This window comes from Drosophila persimilis, unplaced genomic scaffold (genome assembly GCF_003286085.1).
Source record: "Drosophila persimilis strain 14011-0111.01,24,50 unplaced genomic scaffold, DperRS2 tig00000124-arrow-pilon, whole genome shotgun sequence".
In the NCBI taxonomy this organism is placed as follows: domain Eukaryota; kingdom Metazoa; phylum Arthropoda; class Insecta; order Diptera; family Drosophilidae; genus Drosophila; species Drosophila persimilis.
Window position 1 is genome coordinate 4,124,054 of NW_020825294.1, and position 18,541 is coordinate 4,142,594.

At 44.5% G+C, this 18,541-nt stretch overlaps 1 protein-coding gene, 1 long non-coding RNA gene and 3 other non-coding genes across 8 annotated transcripts in view; 2 read left to right on the forward strand and 3 right to left on the reverse strand.

Moving 5' to 3' along the window:
- LOC6593283 (protein outspread) overlaps window positions 1–17,085 on the forward strand; it is a 124,059-nt gene extending 106,974 nt beyond the window's left edge. For 2 of the 4 annotated variants that reach the window (XM_026987639.1, XM_026987640.1), the window contains 6 exons: window positions 39–173; window positions 243–382; window positions 1,664–1,813; window positions 1,884–1,998; window positions 2,234–2,618; window positions 2,959–3,173. In XM_026987639.1, coding sequence (XP_026843440.1) covers window positions 39–173; window positions 243–382; window positions 1,664–1,813; window positions 1,884–1,998; window positions 2,234–2,618; window positions 2,959–3,167 — 1,134 coding nt within the window. In that variant the 3' untranslated portion in view covers window positions 3,168–3,173. Of the gene's footprint in view, window positions 1–38; window positions 174–242; window positions 383–1,663; window positions 1,814–1,883; window positions 1,999–2,233; window positions 2,619–2,958; window positions 3,174–5,953; window positions 6,082–16,569; window positions 16,778–16,839 lie in introns of those variants that run through there. The other 2 variants (XR_003408607.1, XM_026987641.1) reach the window with 2 other exon arrangements.
- Trnap-agg lies at window positions 4,209–4,280 on the reverse strand. The gene has a single exon. It is a non-coding gene; the product is annotated as a tRNA-Pro (tRNA).
- On the forward strand, window positions 4,499–4,570 carry Trnap-agg. Its single transcript has one exon. It is a non-coding gene; the product is annotated as a tRNA-Pro (tRNA).
- Trnap-agg lies at window positions 4,838–4,909 on the reverse strand. The gene has a single exon. It is a non-coding gene; the product is annotated as a tRNA-Pro (tRNA).
- Window positions 15,881–16,281, reverse strand: LOC113565483. The gene is made up of 2 exons (XR_003408608.1): window positions 16,231–16,281; window positions 15,881–16,171 (listed from the first exon to the last, which is right to left on the reverse strand). It is a non-coding gene; the product is annotated as an uncharacterized LOC113565483 (long non-coding RNA).
- Window positions 17,086–18,541: the final 1,456 nt, after the last annotated feature.

The window sequence follows — 18,541 nt, forward strand, 5'->3', positions numbered from 1 at the left end:
TCCATAGCTAACATTTATCACTTGGTTCCCTTGCATAGACGCTCTGCGAGAAGGGGCTGAGTGCCATGGAGACCTCGCATCGGAGAATCACCTGCGATCTGGAGCAGCAGCACAAGCTGGAAATCGAGCGACTGCTGGCCGAAAAGGAGACCGCTTTGGCAGAGGAAACTCAGGTGGGAAACACAGCCACACTTTTGAGAGTCCAAGTACCTAATCGTGGGTTGTTTTTCGTTCATTTCCAGGCAACCCTGGCCGCTCTGGATGCCATGCGTAAAGCCCACCAGAGCGAAGTGCAACGCGAGGTGGCACGCTTCAAGCAGGAGTTCCTGCGACAGGTCCAGCGGGGAGAGCACATGCGGGAAGATGGCACCACGCTGAAAGAGTGAGTAGAACATGAAATTATATTATGACTTGATGGGAGAGCCGCTCAGTGTACTGACAGCCCATTGACTGCAAAAACACTTTGAACCCAATGCAAAAAGGTTCGAAAAAACATTTGAGGAAGTTTTATAGATCCCCACTGTAGGGCTATCGATAGAGGATAGCTGCTCAAATTGTGTGGAATCTTTGTGATCTGTTAGATCAAATATGAGCAGATTTAACCTGGCAATACTTTCAAAATTTGTACCCATTACTCGTATATTTTTAACGATTATACGTATACGACATGGCCCATTAAAATGTTTGATGGCATATCGTACGTTGAGCCCTCTAATTATGTATTCTACTTCCATTTATGTATGAAATATACATATGCTTCTCTTGAAAAGTTGAAAAATGTTTAACGATTTGTGACTTTGTTGCCATTAGCAACGATCGGTTGTAGAACCAGTCTGGTTGAAGTACTACGTGGTCAGCATTTGAATATTCATTTTATACATGATATGGTGTATGATATATTATGCGTATTTGCATTAGATCATCATACCATACCCTTGAACGAAAGCATTGAAACTATGCTGGAAATTCTATTGTTTTCGAGAAATACTCCAAGACATATGTATCAATATTGGCATCTATGTACCTTCAAATTAAGGTATAGAAATCTTTCACAGAGTTGTACATCTTTCATAAACAAGCCTACTATTGAGTATTCCGCTCAACCGAAAGTGATGATTGGTGCATTAGACAAAGAATATCTCCATTGTCTTGCGTTCAAATTAAAACAGGAGTCGGATGGTATGTTTTGGGCTTCAGTAAAAGTGCAACTACCTGAAGTTACGACTCCACCAGAACCATTTAATGGCTTGTTCATCGGCATGGATTCAGATTCAAACCCGATGCTGAAGATTCAATTCATTCTTCCAAATGACATTGCTTTGAGCAATGAAATGATGATTAAACCATACTCTGGAATGTATTCTTTCATGTATATCTGAAGTATGTACGGACTACATTCAAAATGCCTTTTCAAAGGCAATATAAACTTTGTTCTTTCTTCTTTCACTTAACGATCACTTTATCGATTGTAGTTTCTGCAAAAGTGGTGTTAAAAAGTGATCGGGAAATAGAAAAGAGAAAACCAATTAAAAAAGTGTATTCATCGTGAAATCAAAACGACTTTTGAGTGTATTGTGAGTCAAGTACAGTGAAGCTTTCCAAAGTTATAGAGGTGCCTGCTTATGGCGACATCTAACTGTTTTTCCCCACAAAAAATACGCAGAGAGGAACTCGAAGAACTTCGCCTGGAAATTTTATCGTTTTCCGAGAAGTACTCCATCAAGTGTGTGGAAAATGCCGCCCTGGAGGAGAAACTGCACTTGGCCAACAGCAGATTAAGGCACTTTCAGCAAATGCAACAGCTGGAACTGAGGTAAGACAACCCCCAATTCGCAGATCCTTGAGTCAGAAATAAAACATAAAAGCCCTTGCGACTTCTACAGAAATAAGCAATTTCGTGCCCATTTGGCATCGGAGGATCCAGCGAATGATGTGCATTTTGTGCAGGGCCTGACCACGGACCACACCAGAGAGGGTGCCCACTGTGAAGATAGCGAGGTAAGGAGAACATCCCCACAACTCAGACACATCCCATACAACATCCACAATCCAAAAAACAATTAACACTAGAATCCACACTTGTGACTAACACTTAATCGCCACAGCGACAGGCAACAACTAATCCACTTTGTTACCATCTTCCCACTATCCAAAAACCGACAACACAACACAAACAACACAACCAACCAAACAACCAACCAAACAACCAACCAAACAACCAACCAAACAACAGCCTGTACCAACCGAACCCGTACCCGTACCCACAGTACAGTGTGCACCAGAAATAGTGGCTGAACCAAGAACCACAACCACATTGGGAACAAGCAGCGATACCGAATCGATACCGAACCCCCAGAACCCACACCCAGCGCCAGCGCCAGCACCAGCGCCAGCGACAGCCAATGAATTCGTGGAGCAAAGCCTTTTCGTGATACCCTCCCATATGCTAAATTGTTCCCCAGTGCCCGCCGCAAACCAAAACCAAAATCAAAGCCCAAACTCTTCTGATCAGATGCGAGCGATCCAGAGCGAGTATCCAGCGCTCGAGGACGGCTACGAGCCGTGCTACCGGCCGTTCGATATATTTGCCATCTATCAGAATCGTTTGAGCTTCCAAGGTAAACGCAAATGCATTCTCTTCACGCTTCTCTTCGAGCTTCGGGGCCACCGCGCACTCTCTTTCACTGTACACACCTCTACACAAAGCTGTCCACTGTCTCCACCACTCACTCTCTCTGTCTCTCCCTCTCCCTCTCTCTCTCTCTCTCTGTGTCGGTGCATATGTATATCTTCCCCATCCTGCCACTCACTCCTTCCCTTCCCACTGTTTGTACTCTTCCTCATAACCAGATATTTGTTTGGCTTCCACTACTAACCCAAAGATGCGACATTCTGATTGTGTTTGATCAGCGGCTAATCTCGGAATCTCTGTTTTCTTTTGTGTCGCTTTGATTTCAGGTCTAAGAGGCAGCTCGACGTTTGGCAAAAGTCTGCGAAAATCCACAGCACAGACAGCATCACCAGCATCATCAGAATTAATAGCACCCAGATACAGCAGCAGCACCCATACAGCACCGACAACCAATCCAAATAAGCCCAGTCACAAGCAAATGTTTAAAACGGCTGCCGTCATTAACATGCAACTCCACGAAGAAAAAGCACAATGAACAAAATGAAAAGAAAATGAAAATGCAGAAGAAAATGCAATAACCAAGAGCAAACGACAAACGACAACAAAAAACAAAAACAGAACCAGTGGAACAACCAAAGAATAATTAGTGCTAATACTAAATAAATAATTATAAATATTTAAAATATATTAATAACCAAGCAACCAAATCAAAATCAAGCGGCACAACACATCATGATGTATGTACATATGCGAATAACATCTATATCTAACAGAGCGCAAAACTGGTTGAGAAGATCATAAGGAAGGAATGATGATGATGATGATGATGGTGATGATGATGATGTTGGTGATGTTGCAGCGTAACCCCCCATCCCTGAAATTGATTGAAAGAGAGCTACCAAATGAGGAGTTCCACTAGCCCCAACTGTTCACCCCCCTCCAAGGCATACTGGAAGGGACGTCGAGCAATGGACAACAAATCAAACTAATCCCCCAACATACATGGCAGCAATGTTGCTGCCGCGTCATCAAGAAACCACAATTTTGGGCCAAATTTATGTATTTATCGTCTATCTATTCTACCATTGTATCTGTATGTTATTCTATTGTACGTTTACCCAATTCTCTATGTCCACAAAATGTGTCATTTATTTATGATTATGTAGTTCTTAGGTCCTCGAGTAGTACTTTTGACAAACAGATATCTGCTCTAAGTTGCTTTCGACAACTTGTTCTGTTTGTTTTCGTTTTTTTTTTTTCTGATGTGTATTTCGATGCCTGAACCTGCACCAAACTCAGCTTCGTGTGGCACCAACGACTCCTCCTGGGAGGAGGAGTCACCGCCCGGGCTTTGAATGCTGCTCTGGCGGAGGAAGCCGAGGTCGGTACAGGTTCAGGTTCCACCCTAAATTCCACCTAAATTAATGCAATTTTAATCTAGCTAATTAAGCGGGGCAACAACAAATGTTAATATTATTTACCCATTAAGTCGTTATTTGTGCAACAAAAATAAATTCTATAAGCAATGTTTATAATTTGACAACAAAAAACCCAAAACAAAAAAGTTATTTCTCTTGGGCTCGTCCGGGATTTGAACCCGGGACCTCCCGCACCCTAAGCGGAAATCATACCCCTAGACCAACGAGCCGGTTAACGTTGGACCGTCCAAAAGCCTATTTCCGTTACCAGCAGCCTCGAACGAGTTTTGGTTACATGGCCAAAGAGAAAACTCTTTGATTTTGATAATGCAAGCAAACCAGTTTCCCCAAGGTATTTTATTTCTTTGAAAATCACACCAAAACTATATAAAAAGTCATCTAAATTGGATTTGTTTTATGATTCGATGCCTTGCGATGCAGATCAACTGGCTCGTTGGTCTAGGGGTATGATTTCCGCTTAGGGTGCGGGAGGTCCCGGGTTCAAATCCCGGACGAGCCCAAGAGAATCAATTTTTTTGTTTTTTTTTCACTTATAGAATTTATAAAAACTAAAGTTTAAATAAATCGTTTGATTTTGATTGTAGAAATGTGTATTCTTTATTTTACTAAGAAATTGAATAATATTGTGTGATGGGGATATGATATTCATTCTGGCTTCATTGCAAGTTAATATTCTCTATTTCTTCTCATTTTCTTCATTAATAATTTTTAAATGCAATTTAATTATTCAAAAAATATAAGAAGAGAAAAAAAAGTTATTTTACTTGGGCTCGTCCGGGATTTGAACCCGGGACCTCCCGCACCCTAAGCGGAAATCATACCCCTAGACCAACGAGCCAGTTGACGTATGGGCGGTTAAAATACGTTTTGTTATGGCCGCCACTCCACGCGCAAGTGCATATAAAGCTTTTGACTGCGGAAGACGCAAGCTTTCCAGGAAAATCGTAGAAATTGGAAAAAAAAAACGAAAGCGCAATGAAGAGTCGCGGACTCATTACATGCCATTTCCAGTAATTTCTGCCATAGCCAGCAAAAAGAGATACTGCATAAATGAGCGCGGATTCAGCAGACAGTGGAGTCGAGTCGTATAGGAGGAGTGGTTCCAGGCAGTCTGCCGCTTCAGCACAATTCCTGTAAAAACAGAACCAACTAAGCAGAAACATGCGCGTAGCTGGAAATCAGAAGTCCCATTCCATAAATGTCGACTAACGTTCCCTTGGGACGTGCGATTGCGAACTGCAGCGACAGACCTGGCAGGCCCTTTGGAGGAGATTTTAAAATGCAGAATGCATTTGCTGTTATGGAGTTTTTCCTGGGAACTGTGGGATCTTGCTTTGGCCTGCAACCCATCGACATATGGAGTTGGGCTGTGTTCAGTTCAGTTCAGTTCAGTTTAGTTCGGTTCGGTTCCTTGTGGACGCATTGCCTTTTTTGTAATCCCCGCCGTCCGAGTGTGACGTCATTTGGGATGAGATTGGCTTCAACTTTTACCAATTCGAATTGGCATCGGATCGGATCTGCCGTTTCCCATTCCATTGCCTTAATTCGCATAATTGTTTTGCTACTTGGGAAGCAAAACCACAACAAAAAAAAAAGCGGACTAAACCAAAGCGAAACACAACAACAAAAACATTGTTAAAATTAGTGAAAATTACAGGCCGCTGTTTGACTTTTGAATCACGATTTTCACTTCATTGGCAAGCAATCGATACAATTTGTTTGATTTCGGCTGCAGTTTTCCCTTGGCTTTCGTTGGCTTTTCTTTGGCTGTCCCTGACCCTTGGATCGCGCAACGTGGCCCAAAACAAATATTCCTGTGTGGCGCTTTGCTTTCAACTTGAAAATGGCTAACAATCTCCATTTTATTTGATTATCTCTTCAGCTGCCGGCGGTTGCGGTTGGTGTGACGTGACGGAATCGAAATTACTTAATTCGCCCGATTGGATAAATCGATGTTAGTGCCATCAGATCAGATCGGATCAAGCGGGGTTAACCGGAGGCCGAGAGCAGGTGAGTAGTGATGGGTCATTGAACCCTGAAAGTGAATGCTAGAGAGAATCAGAATGTGGGTCATTCGGAATGCTGTGCACTGGCTGGTCATCGATAGCCGTAACAAGTCCATCAATAATGAGCATGGACGGGTGGAAGTCGTCCGCCCCATCCAATCTTCCCGGCAATTGGTGGCCTCCACCGGCAGCACCAGCAATTGCATGTTGGCCGGCACAAAGACATCATTACCATGTAGCACACCTGCAATTACCATCTAGTCAACAGTCCAGTGCATGCAATTTTCCATCTCCCATATGTACATTTGTGCACACAATGCTGCCCCGCATCTCTGATACGCAGCGAGAATTTCTATGGCTATGGGTATGGGAACGTGTAACTAGAATGGGAATGCTAATGGGTATTCTCAAGATCTACTTAAAACCATCTTACATACACGATGGCACCGCTCTACATTTCCACTTCCATGAAAGAAGTTAATAGGGTGCTCAAAATGTACTTAAGATTGTAAATCTTACAACTCTATCGCATGGCATCTCGGCTCATAATCCTTTCTAACTAGAGTTCAGGCTCAGGCCAATTAGAAGACTTGAACTCTGGGGCGAATTTCCGCAGGCCAGAGAAATTTATGGCACTGAAGGCACGCTCCCTTTCCCTTTCCCACCCCCAATCCTATCCCCCCAACTAATTAAACACTGGCTCGTAAATTGTTATGATATACCATAAAAGATACGACAGTAAATCTTTCACCAACTTCAAAGGAAGTTTCGCTGGGCTCTTTCTCTCGCGGCTCGGCTTCGGTTCTTAACAAGCGCCAAAAACAAAATCACCGCAAATTAGAACAAACCCATCACGATCGATTACATTAAATAATGCTGCCGCTGCGGCCCTGGCCCAGGCCCAGACCCAGAGCCAGGCCATGTGGCTGTTCCTCTGCAACAGATTCTAACAAACAGCGACAACATCAAAGGCCCATTGCAATGGTAAAGGCAAAGGCACCAGAGCCACGACCCACTTGGCCCCGTCTCGGGAACAGGGAACAGGGAATCGGGAGCCGGGAACCGGGCTCTGACTTCAACTTCATTGAGGCATAACGTTCGCCTCGGATTCGCTTCGGATTCGGATTCTTTGGGCCTGTTATAACGGCCACGAAATCGCGCGCCCCAAAACAATGCCACAGCAGCGGCAGCGGCAGCATCCACAACTTGCGCAGTGGCACAAACGGTAGCTGGCGATGATGTTGCCCCGCTCCGTGGCTACAGCTACAGCTGGCAACATGTTGAAAAGGGAAAATTGTTTCGTTTCGTTTCGATTCGATTTCGCTCTGCCTTCGCCTGCCTCTCTCAGGGGATATTATGTTTGGTAGCTGTTAACATAAATTTATACTGCCTTTAAACTAATTGACGATGACAACTTCTGTGGAGCATGCAGCAGCAGTGGCAGCAGAGGCATGCCGCATGCGCTGGCATACTTTCCTAGTCCACTCATCCTTGTGGCGCGGACTGTCATCGGGACATTGTGGCATTGTGGGGCTGGTCGCCAGGCTCTGGCAATTTACGAGTGCCAAAGTCTTGGCATGCCTCAAAGCATTCACCAAATGATTCTCTGGCAGTTGAACATTTCATTCAATAAGCAAGTTAATTGGAATGGATTATCGTAAGGGATTATCCTTCAGGCAGATCATGTCACTACCAAGGAGTTGGATGGGATTGGAGATACAGGGAATATTCATTTCAAGCCATTTTAAAGGGTATTTTCGGAGCGATTTTAAGGGTTTGTCCTCCTCTTTCCTTCGCTCTCTTGGGATATTCATTCGCTTCTTTAGACGACTCTAGCTGTGTCCTAGTGGAACGTGGAATCCCCTCCCCCTCTGATAGATCGCACGGATCTACCAAAATTTTGCGCCTGACTTCACCTGACTCCGACTCCGACTCCGAGTGGCAGTGGCACTGGCAGTTAAGATTCAGTTTCATTAGATTTTCCATTTCCATTTTCATAAACGTGTACGATCATCAATTGTCATTAGTGAAATTAAAAGCCGGCGAAGATAAAGTGCCGTCTGTCAAAGTGGCCGGAGGAAAGTTTTCGGTTGGGCTCGTTTCGGCAGAGGTCTGCTCTTTTCTTGTGCTCTGTGCCTAGTGCCAGATCAAGATAGTGTGTGGCAATTGATGGATTCGGGAAGGAGCGAGACCCAATCAGACCAGAGGAGCGACTGGAGGCCATGGAGTAGAAGGTGTGGGGAGCTGAGGGACCACCACCGCCACCACCACCACCGCCACTACTGAGGAAGTCGACAACAAGTTGTAAGAACAAATAAACAATTGGTAATTGTTTTGAATTGGGAATGGAAATGGCAACGGCAGTAGCAATAGCAATGCCAGGGGAATAGGAATGGGAATGGGTATTGGAGATGCAGTTGGAGGATTGCCAGGCGGCAGTGCAGCATAGAGAACCAGAGAACGAGAGACACAGAGACCCGGTGACACACATTTCCATGCATTTTCCACAGGGGGCACACACCATCTACATACTCGTACATCGTACATCTCTCGTACCCGAGCTTGGAAACCGAAAGTCACAACAAAAAGATAATCATCAAACGAGACTTCTTCAGACTCAGAGACTCAGAGAGTCAGAGGGTCCTCTCCTAGTCTCCCAGTCTCCTAGTCTCCTAGTCTCTCTGTCTCTGGGCAATCGTGTGAAACATAAATGCGCCCAAATTGATTTTTAAATGCTCCTGGGGACCCCTCCGGGCCGATACCGACCGAGAGACCCAGAGAATGACCCAGCTCAACCCTCTGGGAATTGGTTTGCTGGTGCGCTCGAGAAGAATCGAATACTGCGATGACTAGTACTTCGAGTCTGACTCTGAGTCTCCGACTGGTGGACTCTCCTCCACTCCTTGCATCGATCGTGTTCCTGGGGCTGCCGTAATACGCAGGCCCCGTTTTTGGCTGTGCGACAAACAGAAAAAAAAAATCTGTTTACTATTTAAGGCAACAACAATTTGTTCGGCTCACGTTTTTGGCTCGCACAGGCCCACATATTTGGCTAGGATGCGCTTATCCCATTGCCAAAGGAGAGACGTCCGTCCCCAAGAAAGAAAGGCCACGAGAAGGCGAAGGAGAGATGGTACTGCCTGGTGGCTACTGCTGCCAGTGGCTGTGGAGGATCCACATGGAGACAGAGAGAGAGTGAGAGAGAGGGAGAGCCAGATCGAACGCCCACAATGAAAGGCGAGGGCTATGGCGAAGGCGAAGGCGTTGCCGGTACAAATTCCCAGCTGCCTTGATATGAAATCACAAAAACATTGCATAAACATCGGATCGGATCGGAACGGAACGGAACATCGGACAATGGGCCACCTAAATGAACCGATCGTAAATTGTGCGGTAGTTGGGCACACAGTCACAAAGGTCTTCCCCTGGGATGTGCGGGGGTATGGGATGTGTGTGGACTCGAGTGGAGTGTGGGGTCCGAGGGGTAACTGTGAAGTCATAAATTTGTCGACCGTTTCTCTCGTTTCTTGCGGGTTAACGGAGCGTACTCGCACACAATGCGTCTGTGTATGGGTTAACGTAACAGGGCACGCCCCCCAAGGGACGTGGCTTGGTCAAGATCATCGCTGGCCTCTGGTCTCTGACTTTGTAAGGAAAATAGCTGGAGGGATTGCCCGAGGATGGGTCTTTGGATAGTTCAAAGTTTAGCCAGCGATTGGCATTTGTAAGAAGAGATCTCTAACAAAGGATCGCAGCCTGAAGATCGTTTCTAGCGATCATTCGGCTTGGATAGCGGATAATCTTCTTTCGGATTGTTGATCAGGTCTGGGGATTGCTCAAAGATTGTTTAACCATTGACACCATCCATCTCTTATAGAGGATCACAGAACAACGATCGTTTCACTTCATAAACATTTACGAAAAGTATTCTCGTAAAGTGGCCAAAACAATAACTGTATATTCTTACGAGCAGTGATAATTCGCAGTTTCGCTTGGGTAAACACTGACAGATACTCGTATCTTTATCGCTGATCGCTGATCGTTGATCGTTGATCGGTAGCCAAAACCATTCAAACGAAAACACTGGTTTCGAGTTCGGTTTCGGTTTCAGGGGCCCAGGGGTCGATTCGATCACAGATCACTAATCAAAAATGTTCTCCAGCCCAATGGCAAGTCTCGGCAGAGAACCCCCAAATCAAATGCCATAGAGAAAACTCGATGTCGGCCCAAAAAGCAGTAATAATAAGCAGTAGCCCAGCGAGAGAGCCAGAGCTCTGCCTTGATATTTTTAATTGAATTTTAGGCTTTGCCTGTCAGGCAAAAGCTGGCCAAAAAAACCACAGAAACAAAAACAACAAATTATGGCTGGGTGTGGCTAGGAAATTCTTCAAGCCAAGGCAAATGTCGAAACATAAATTAATATGCAGGCAGGTAACAAACAGCAATAGGCGGAACGGAACGGAACGGAACAGACTACCAGCCAGGCCATGTGCCATGTGCCATGTCGGAGGGGGCTGGGGACGGGGCAAGGCAAGGCCAGTAGCGGCTAAGAGCCGGACCAAGTTTATTGATGTTGCAGGAGAAACTCCTCGTACTTGTGCTGTGCAACATGCTTGCCCAAAAACATTTTCTAATACACGGAGTGCCTGGCTATATAAATCTTTGCGACATGTGTACCCATGCGTTGCCCATCAAATGAAGTTTTTTGTATGATCTTTAATGATACTCTAGATGTTTAAAGGATCCCTAGATAGAGTAGGAAGGAATATGTTCTACTTAATTGTTCATTGTGGAAATACAAACGAAAATCTTCCACGATTGGGTTTCTCCAATTCCCCTTTAATTGCCTTTGGCCTCCTCTGCTCTGATTCAAGGGTATGCCAGTATTTCACATACTCGGGCCAGCACTTTCTTTTCATGATTATGTTTATTTTGTCGAATTTTCCTTTTGGGTGGTGCAGGAAAATTGAACATGAAAAGCAACAGCAGCAGCCGTGGCAGGGGCAGGCGCAGTGGCAGCAACAAATTCAATTCGATTTCCTCATTGATGTTGGCGAATTCTATTTAAATTGTTGCGCCAATGCCAATCGAGAGGTGGATATTCTCTGGAGCTTCGCTTAATGGGCAGTTTGTATCTGGTTGTTGGTTGTTCTTTCTTTCTAGTTGTTGTTGCTGTTGTGGCAGGCAGCTGCTGTTGCTGTTATTAGATGTTTGGAGCGGTGCAGCCTCATGCCTGATGCCTGGGCGTTTAACCATTATTATATATTGGCCTCATGCTAGTCATTCGTTTGATTTTTTGTTGTTCTTTTTCTGTTTTGCTCCCCGAGTAGGCCGCGCCGAGTCGTCGCAGCCTCTGCAATTTATTCAGCAGTCTTGTGGGTTGCCAAGTTGCCCCATTCCCCCCATCGCCGTTGCCGTTGCAGTTGCAGTTGCTGCCGAGACATTGATCTAATAAATGTTGCCAGTGGAAGTCTCTTTCTCGCTTTTTGTTTGCTTTGTTTCCCCGTGCAACTCAAATTGCCTTTTGCGTAGTCGTTGTCGGGTTTGATCCACTAAACCAATAATGCCGCAGACCCCCAGACCTGACCCACTTTCCGCACCATCCCATCTCGCCCCATCCCACCCTCCCCCATGCCGCTTGCTGCTTGTTATGCGATTTCTGTGGTAATTATAGGAATAGAAAGATGTCTATGGCTGGCTACAACAAAAAAAAAAAACGTTGTCCAAAACCTACACACAAGCAATTTGCAAAGGAAATTTTTGTGTATTTTGACTCCAAATTGCAAATTGATCGGGGATCGCCAGGGGGATAGATAATTGGGCGAGATATGGGTTAGTTGCCTGATAGATACATATGTACTTCCCACATGCGAAACTGCAGCCACAGCTGATGGGAAGCGAATGAATCGAATGGATTCACATTAACCAAATCGATCTATATTATTCTGTGCAGGTTTTTATTCGATTTTCGCCAGAGAAAATGAAGATTTTCGATTAATATTAATGGCTATTCCTGGTGGCCTATTACTGGGGACAAAATCATTTAAATGCTGAGGAAGTATAAATGCATCCACACCCAGAGAAAAAAGGGCTTGAGCCCCGTATTGTTTCACATAGATTTGTTTTTTTTTGCCATTCTATTTGTGCCGTTTTTAATTATATTTTTTAATAAATATGAAAATATTTGATCTAAATATATTAAAAATTTAATTAAATATGAGATATATTTGTTGTTTCAAAAATATTTATCTATCATATTTAAATTAAATAATTTTATTAAATTTCCCATAAATTTAATGTCATATATTTATTTTAAAGTTTTTTATATTGAGATTAAATATTACAATATTTCTTTTTAATTAATGTATATTAAAATCAAATTTTCTATTTAATTTCACTGTGCTTGTATTTAAAAACCAAATATTTCATTTAAATATGGGTTTTTTTATACCTTTCAATTTTTCTCTCAGTCTATGGGCTCTTGCTTCCTCTGCCTTTAATGTGATCGTCAAACTTTGCCACTTACAACTCTATCGATGAGGGATTTAAATTGGAAAAGTCCATTTGCAGAATTGTCTATTAATTCGAATGATCATCACGAGTATAATTGGTCAATGAATGTGCTATAATCAAATGGGGATAACACCTTTAATATAGCAGCATCCCTTCACGACATAAAAATGGCGCAATCGCGCTATAGGAGGACGCTGATAAGTGCTTCCCCCGATCGTCAAAGGTTATGGAGTCAAATCACCCATCGACTTAGCATGTTCTTCTCGTTTACTTCCGAATAGTCGGCGTTCCAGGCAGGAGTAAAAATGTTGTTTATTTTTATACGAGTATCTTTAAATTATGAATGCCCGTGGCGACGACGGTAGCCATGTAGATTTCTGGGGGCCTTAACTGCCGATTTATGGCCCAACTTAGCGGAGAGTCGACTAACCAGAAACCGAAAAGAGTTAGGGAACTGCGTCGTGAGTTAAGTATGCCAAGTTGGCGATCTATTAGAAGATATGCTAAAAGCCCGCGCCAAAGTGAGTGGCTTGCCACTCGATTGAGAGTCGTCTCCCAGCCGCAGTCCCAGTTCCCCCAGCCCCCGCCCCCCGCCCACCTCTTGCCTCTGGCTCTGGCAAACACTTCTGTTAATGACACTCGTCTTGCAGCTCCTTGGCCAGTGTTAATTTGCGGTCATTAGCCAGGTTCTCTGTTTGGAGACGCAGACGGAGACGGACTCCACGCCACTCCAGCTCCAAACTCCACTCCACGCGGACTCCTTCGCTGCGTTCAATCAATTTGCGTCTGGCGTGGATTCTTTTCTCTCTCTCTCTCTCTCCGTGCAGCAAGGGGACATCAGGGGCAGGGGGCACCCGGCAGGTAAGGAGGCTGGTAAAAGGCTTTCCACACACTCACAATGGATTGTTAGCTCACAATAGGCTTTTGTTAACGGTTAAATTACACTTGATTCTGCCTTTTAGGCTAATGATGCGTATGGGAATCGAGAAAGGGGTTCCCGAGAGACAGAGATCCGGAGAGAACTGCACAAGGGGCTGAATACAAATGCTAATTCATTTGCACTTGGCCTCCGCTTTAGCTGATTTATTTATGCAAAAATGATGCCGAATGCCGATGCCGATACTCAAGTTGAAGGCGAAGACATAACAATAAATTATGAGTACAAAAGTGAATGTTTAACAATGGGGAAAATGGGTCAGAGCCGATCGGTTACGCCGGCTTCCAGGGAACTCATAAAGGGAGCCCACAGAGCAGGTGCCCCGACACACCCCGACACTATCGGCAAATTGCATTACCTGATGATATATTAAGTGAGTCTTTAGTAGCCGCTAAAGAGGTTGGACACACCTCTACCCCAAAACCAAAACAAAACCCAGACCAAAAACCACAAGAAATCCCAATCAAAGCCACAGCCTCCATCGGTGGATGGCATTGCTAACCCAATTTCCTCGGATCTTCGGGGCCGTGGAAGGGTATGGAATGGAATCTGCGTGCGATTCGAATTTCCTTTTCCTTCAATCGCTGCGAGTATTGGCCACTGGCAAACACCTGCCGAGCGCGGCCAACAAATTTCACTTATTGCCAATTTGCTGGCAATGAAATAAAATACTTCTCTTCCTTTTGCTCTCCTGCCGAAAACCTGACCACGACGGACTCCAACGCCGACTCCATCTCCAGCTCCAACTCCCAGCAAAGCCAGCAGGGGAGAGGAGAGATGGGAGCTCATCGAACGGCAGCCAACGTCGACTGTGCAATAAATAAATTGCGAAATTTATTTGGCGGCACTTACGCGTCGCTTTTTTTCATCGACTGCATTTTCCATAGTGATTTATTTGCATCGATCGGGCGAGCCGTGGGACGGGGGCCCGGGCAGATGATCCAGCCGGGGTAAATAGATGGCTAGAAAATATCAATAAAAAATAATAAAATATTCTAGGTTATGGCCAGTGCCAGAGATGACAGCCCCCAAGGAGGCTGTGAAGTGATCACCCGAACAGGTAACATCTAACAGGTGGAAAAGATGATTGCAAGTCAGCAGAGTCTTCCCTGGAGTGGTATATGGGATGTATAGAGAACTAAACCATTCAATTCAAGAGAACTGGAATAGATTCCACTTAGAAGTGGCACTTATAGAGATAGGGGAAAAATAGTAAAAGGAAAATGGAAAATCTACCACAATATTCTCCATTTTATAGACCAACCGAAAGATATTCCTTTGCCTTGGAAAATGACTTCATATTCCTACACTTTGGGATGCTTTTTTACTTCTAAGGTGGATTGTTCTCTTGTTTAAGATTGTTCTTGTTTTCCAGTTCCCAGTTCATGATTTAAAGTAATTCTTGAAGTATTTAAAGCATACGCATCGCGCAGTCACGGTTTTCCATACGCTGCTGAAAGTCACTGCCTCAGTTTTGGCTGCCGTTCCTAGGTGCAGCATCTCCATATCCATCTTTCAATGGCGAACCAACTCGGAACAGCTTCCAGCTGCTTTTCCGCGAATCTCTCTCTCTCTCGGTGTGCGCCTGTGTGTGCGTCTGTCTCCCACCATGACGCGTCGGCCTTTCGGGCATTTTCAATTGATTTTCAAATTTATCAAACAGGAAGCATCTCTGGCGGAGAGAACTCGTTGGAAGTGCGCGCGCTCTGGCTCTGGCATCGACTTTGGCTTTAGCTTTGGCTCTGGCTCGCGCTGCGTGTCCATTTAACGGCATTTTACGGCTCAGATCGTCCGACTGAAGGAATGGGCAAGTGGCCATGCCAACTGTCCGCCAGCTGGCCACATTGCAGCAGGCAACGGACAGTGGACAGCAGACAGTGGACAGCGGACAGCAGGCAAAGTGTTTTCTGTCTCTACTGATCGATGTGTCGAGTTTCGAGTTTCGAGTTTCGATTCAGACTCGAACGGCGGCCGGGCCTGGCCTGGCTGACAATTTGTCAATTGCTCGCCCCGCTCTACTTGGCTAATTTAACGGCGGGTTTAATTAGCCTGCTCGCTTAAAGCCTTTAAGCTGGGTGGGAGACGAGTGAAGATTATTAATTGGTCTGCTTTTAACAGACGACTGCAATGGCCAAGTGTCGGGTGACAGAAGCTAGTACTTCCTGGGAGGAGTGATTTGTACGCTAAGGTGCATGTTGTCCTGCCTCATCGACAACCATGGGATCAATCCATTCCCCACCTTTTCATATATATGAAACTCAAAGACCAGGAATGTCTGGCCCCTCATGCATCTTAATCCAATCTTAAGCTATAATAGCTACCCCCTTCATGCCCACAATAAGACAGTTCAATGTTTGGTGGGCTCTGGTGGTCTAAGCTATTGTTTTATTGCCGTCTCAAATTAATGTTCGTGGTTTGCGATCAATAGAAATTAGTCGCAGAGTCCGTTAGCCCGTCCGCTGGGGCCACAACAGCAGGGTCCGCCATTTCTACAAGGGTAGCAGCAGGGTCCGGAAGGTCCGCAGCGGGGTCTGCAAGGTCGGTGGCTGGGTCCCCAGCAAGGGCCGCAGGATCCGCAGCAGGGGCCGCAGCAAGAGCCGCAAGGTCCACAGCAAGGGTCGCACATGTTTGAGAAGTTAAGTTTCTAGAAATATTAGGACCCAGACTTATTCAATTCTCAAAATTTGTTTTTAGTATATTTACCTTGAACAAAACAAAAAATTTGAGTCGACAAAAATTTTAGGACACACAAAAATTTAGATGTTTCTGGGCAGATTGGTTCGGTGTGAATGAGAGAAATGGGAAGGGAGAAATAGAGCATGGGTTTGACAGAAGCACAAACACACTTCACAGATGACTTGATGACTTTATTTGTACTATATATTTTTTGTAATAAGCCAATCATTTTAACATAGCAATACAATTCATAGCTGACAAAATCTTGTAATATTACTTCTCCGTAATTCTCCATCTGTTAAAGTTTTCAGGTCCCTTCAGCATTGGCTCTTCGAAATCTAACTTTTTGTATCTTATCCCTTACAGATGCGACTTGTTCTGCCCAACCGTAGTCATATCGTCCTGTGGGTCCAGGCGGATTCTGCGAGGAGGCATTGGTAGTACGGCATCGTCGGGGTTTTTCGTCTCGACAACGGTTGCCCACGAATGCCTTTGTCCTTAGGCGACTCGGACCACTCCGATTAGCACAGAACAAAAAATGTTTGCTTAGTTTCGAGCTTCTGTTTTGTTTAAGGTGACTATTCTATTATTTATTATAAAAATAATCAAATTAAAGCCATTTTTTATATTTTCCAGAACTTCTACGGATCAAAAACGTGTGGGCCTTGTGGATCGTGCCCTCCCATGTGCTGTGGAAGCTTCTGTGGTGGCTGTCGCTGAGTAATAACGACAATCGACAGGATCTAAGCCTTCCATCAACGCTCTGGTGACAACTGCAGAAAGCTAGAGCTCAAAGCTGACTCAAAAAAATAGCTTTAGACTAGTTTTATGATAGTTTTACAAATAAACCATTTAAAAATAAAACAATTACGAATATAAACATTTCACAAATCGTATTATTTTTTATGTATTTTGGACGCCTCAGGAGGATAGTGGATTGGATTATTTGCTTAGTAATGAGAGCCATCTTTTATGCTGAACTGAGACTGCGGAGATCCCTGATCCTTAATAAGGATATCATCAGATCAGGGATATTTTTCCGAGCGCAGGAAACCCTGGCACGCTCTGAACGGCCCACAATCAGCAAAGAAAATTAAATATTTTTGATCCTTGATATCCTTGGTCCTTGTAAAGGACCTTATAAAATCAGGGACATTTTGCCGATCCCAAGAAGCCGTCGCACGCCCAGATCGGGCCATAAATAGCGGAGAAAATGAATATTTTCGATCCTTGATATCCTTGGTCCTTGAAAAGGACCTTATAAAATCAGGGACATTTTGCCGATCACAGGAAGCCATCGCACGCCCAGATCGGGCCATAAATAGCGGAGAAAATAAATATTTTCTATCCTTGATATCCTTGGTCCTTGAAAAGGACTTCGAAAAATCAGGGACATTTTTCCGATTACAGGAAGCCATCGCACGTCCAGATCGGGCCATAAATAGCGGAGAAAATGAATATTTTTGACCCTTGATATCCTTGATCCTTGAAAAGGACTTCATAAAATCAGGGACATTTTTCCGATCACAGGAAGCCATCGCACGCCCAAATCGGCCCACAAATACCGGAGCAAACGGCCAAAATCTGAATGGGATACCAGGCGAACAGAAATCAGCAGCAAGCAACTGTAGGAAATTCAAAAAATTCGTGTTGCATACTTTTGGGGGACCGCAAATTTTTAAAAAATTTCAGTTACCTTCTGCTGATTTCTGTTCCCCTGGTATCCCAGCCAGATTTTTGCTATGCGACGCGAGTTTTTTCCCTTTGTACGGTGGCGCCCCCATCGGCGATTTCTTGAACTACATTTTTAAAGACAGTTATAAGCCAATTTTGTTTTCTCCGTTATTTGTGGGCCGATTTGGGCGTGCGACAGCTTCCTGTAATCGGAAAAATGTCCCTGATTTTTCGAAGTCCTTTTCAAGGACTAAGGACATCCAAGATCACAAATATTCATTTTCTCCGCTATTTATGGCCCGATCTGGGCGTGCGATGGCTTCCTGTGATCGGAAAAATGTCCCTGATTTTATGAAGTCCTTTTCAAGGATCAAGGACATCCAAGATCACAAATATTCATTTTCTCCGCTCTTTATGGGCCGATTTGGGCATGCGATGGCTTCCTGTGATCGGCAAAATGTCCCTGACTTTTCGAAGTCCTTTTCAAGGACCAAGGACATCCAAGATCACAAATATTCATTTTCTCCGCTCCTTATGGGCCGATTTGGGCATGCGACGGCTTCCTGTGATCGGCAAAACGTCCCTGATTTTATGATGTCCTTTTCAAGGACCAAGGATATCAAGGATCAAAAATATTTAATTTTCTTTGTTGATTGTGATCTGA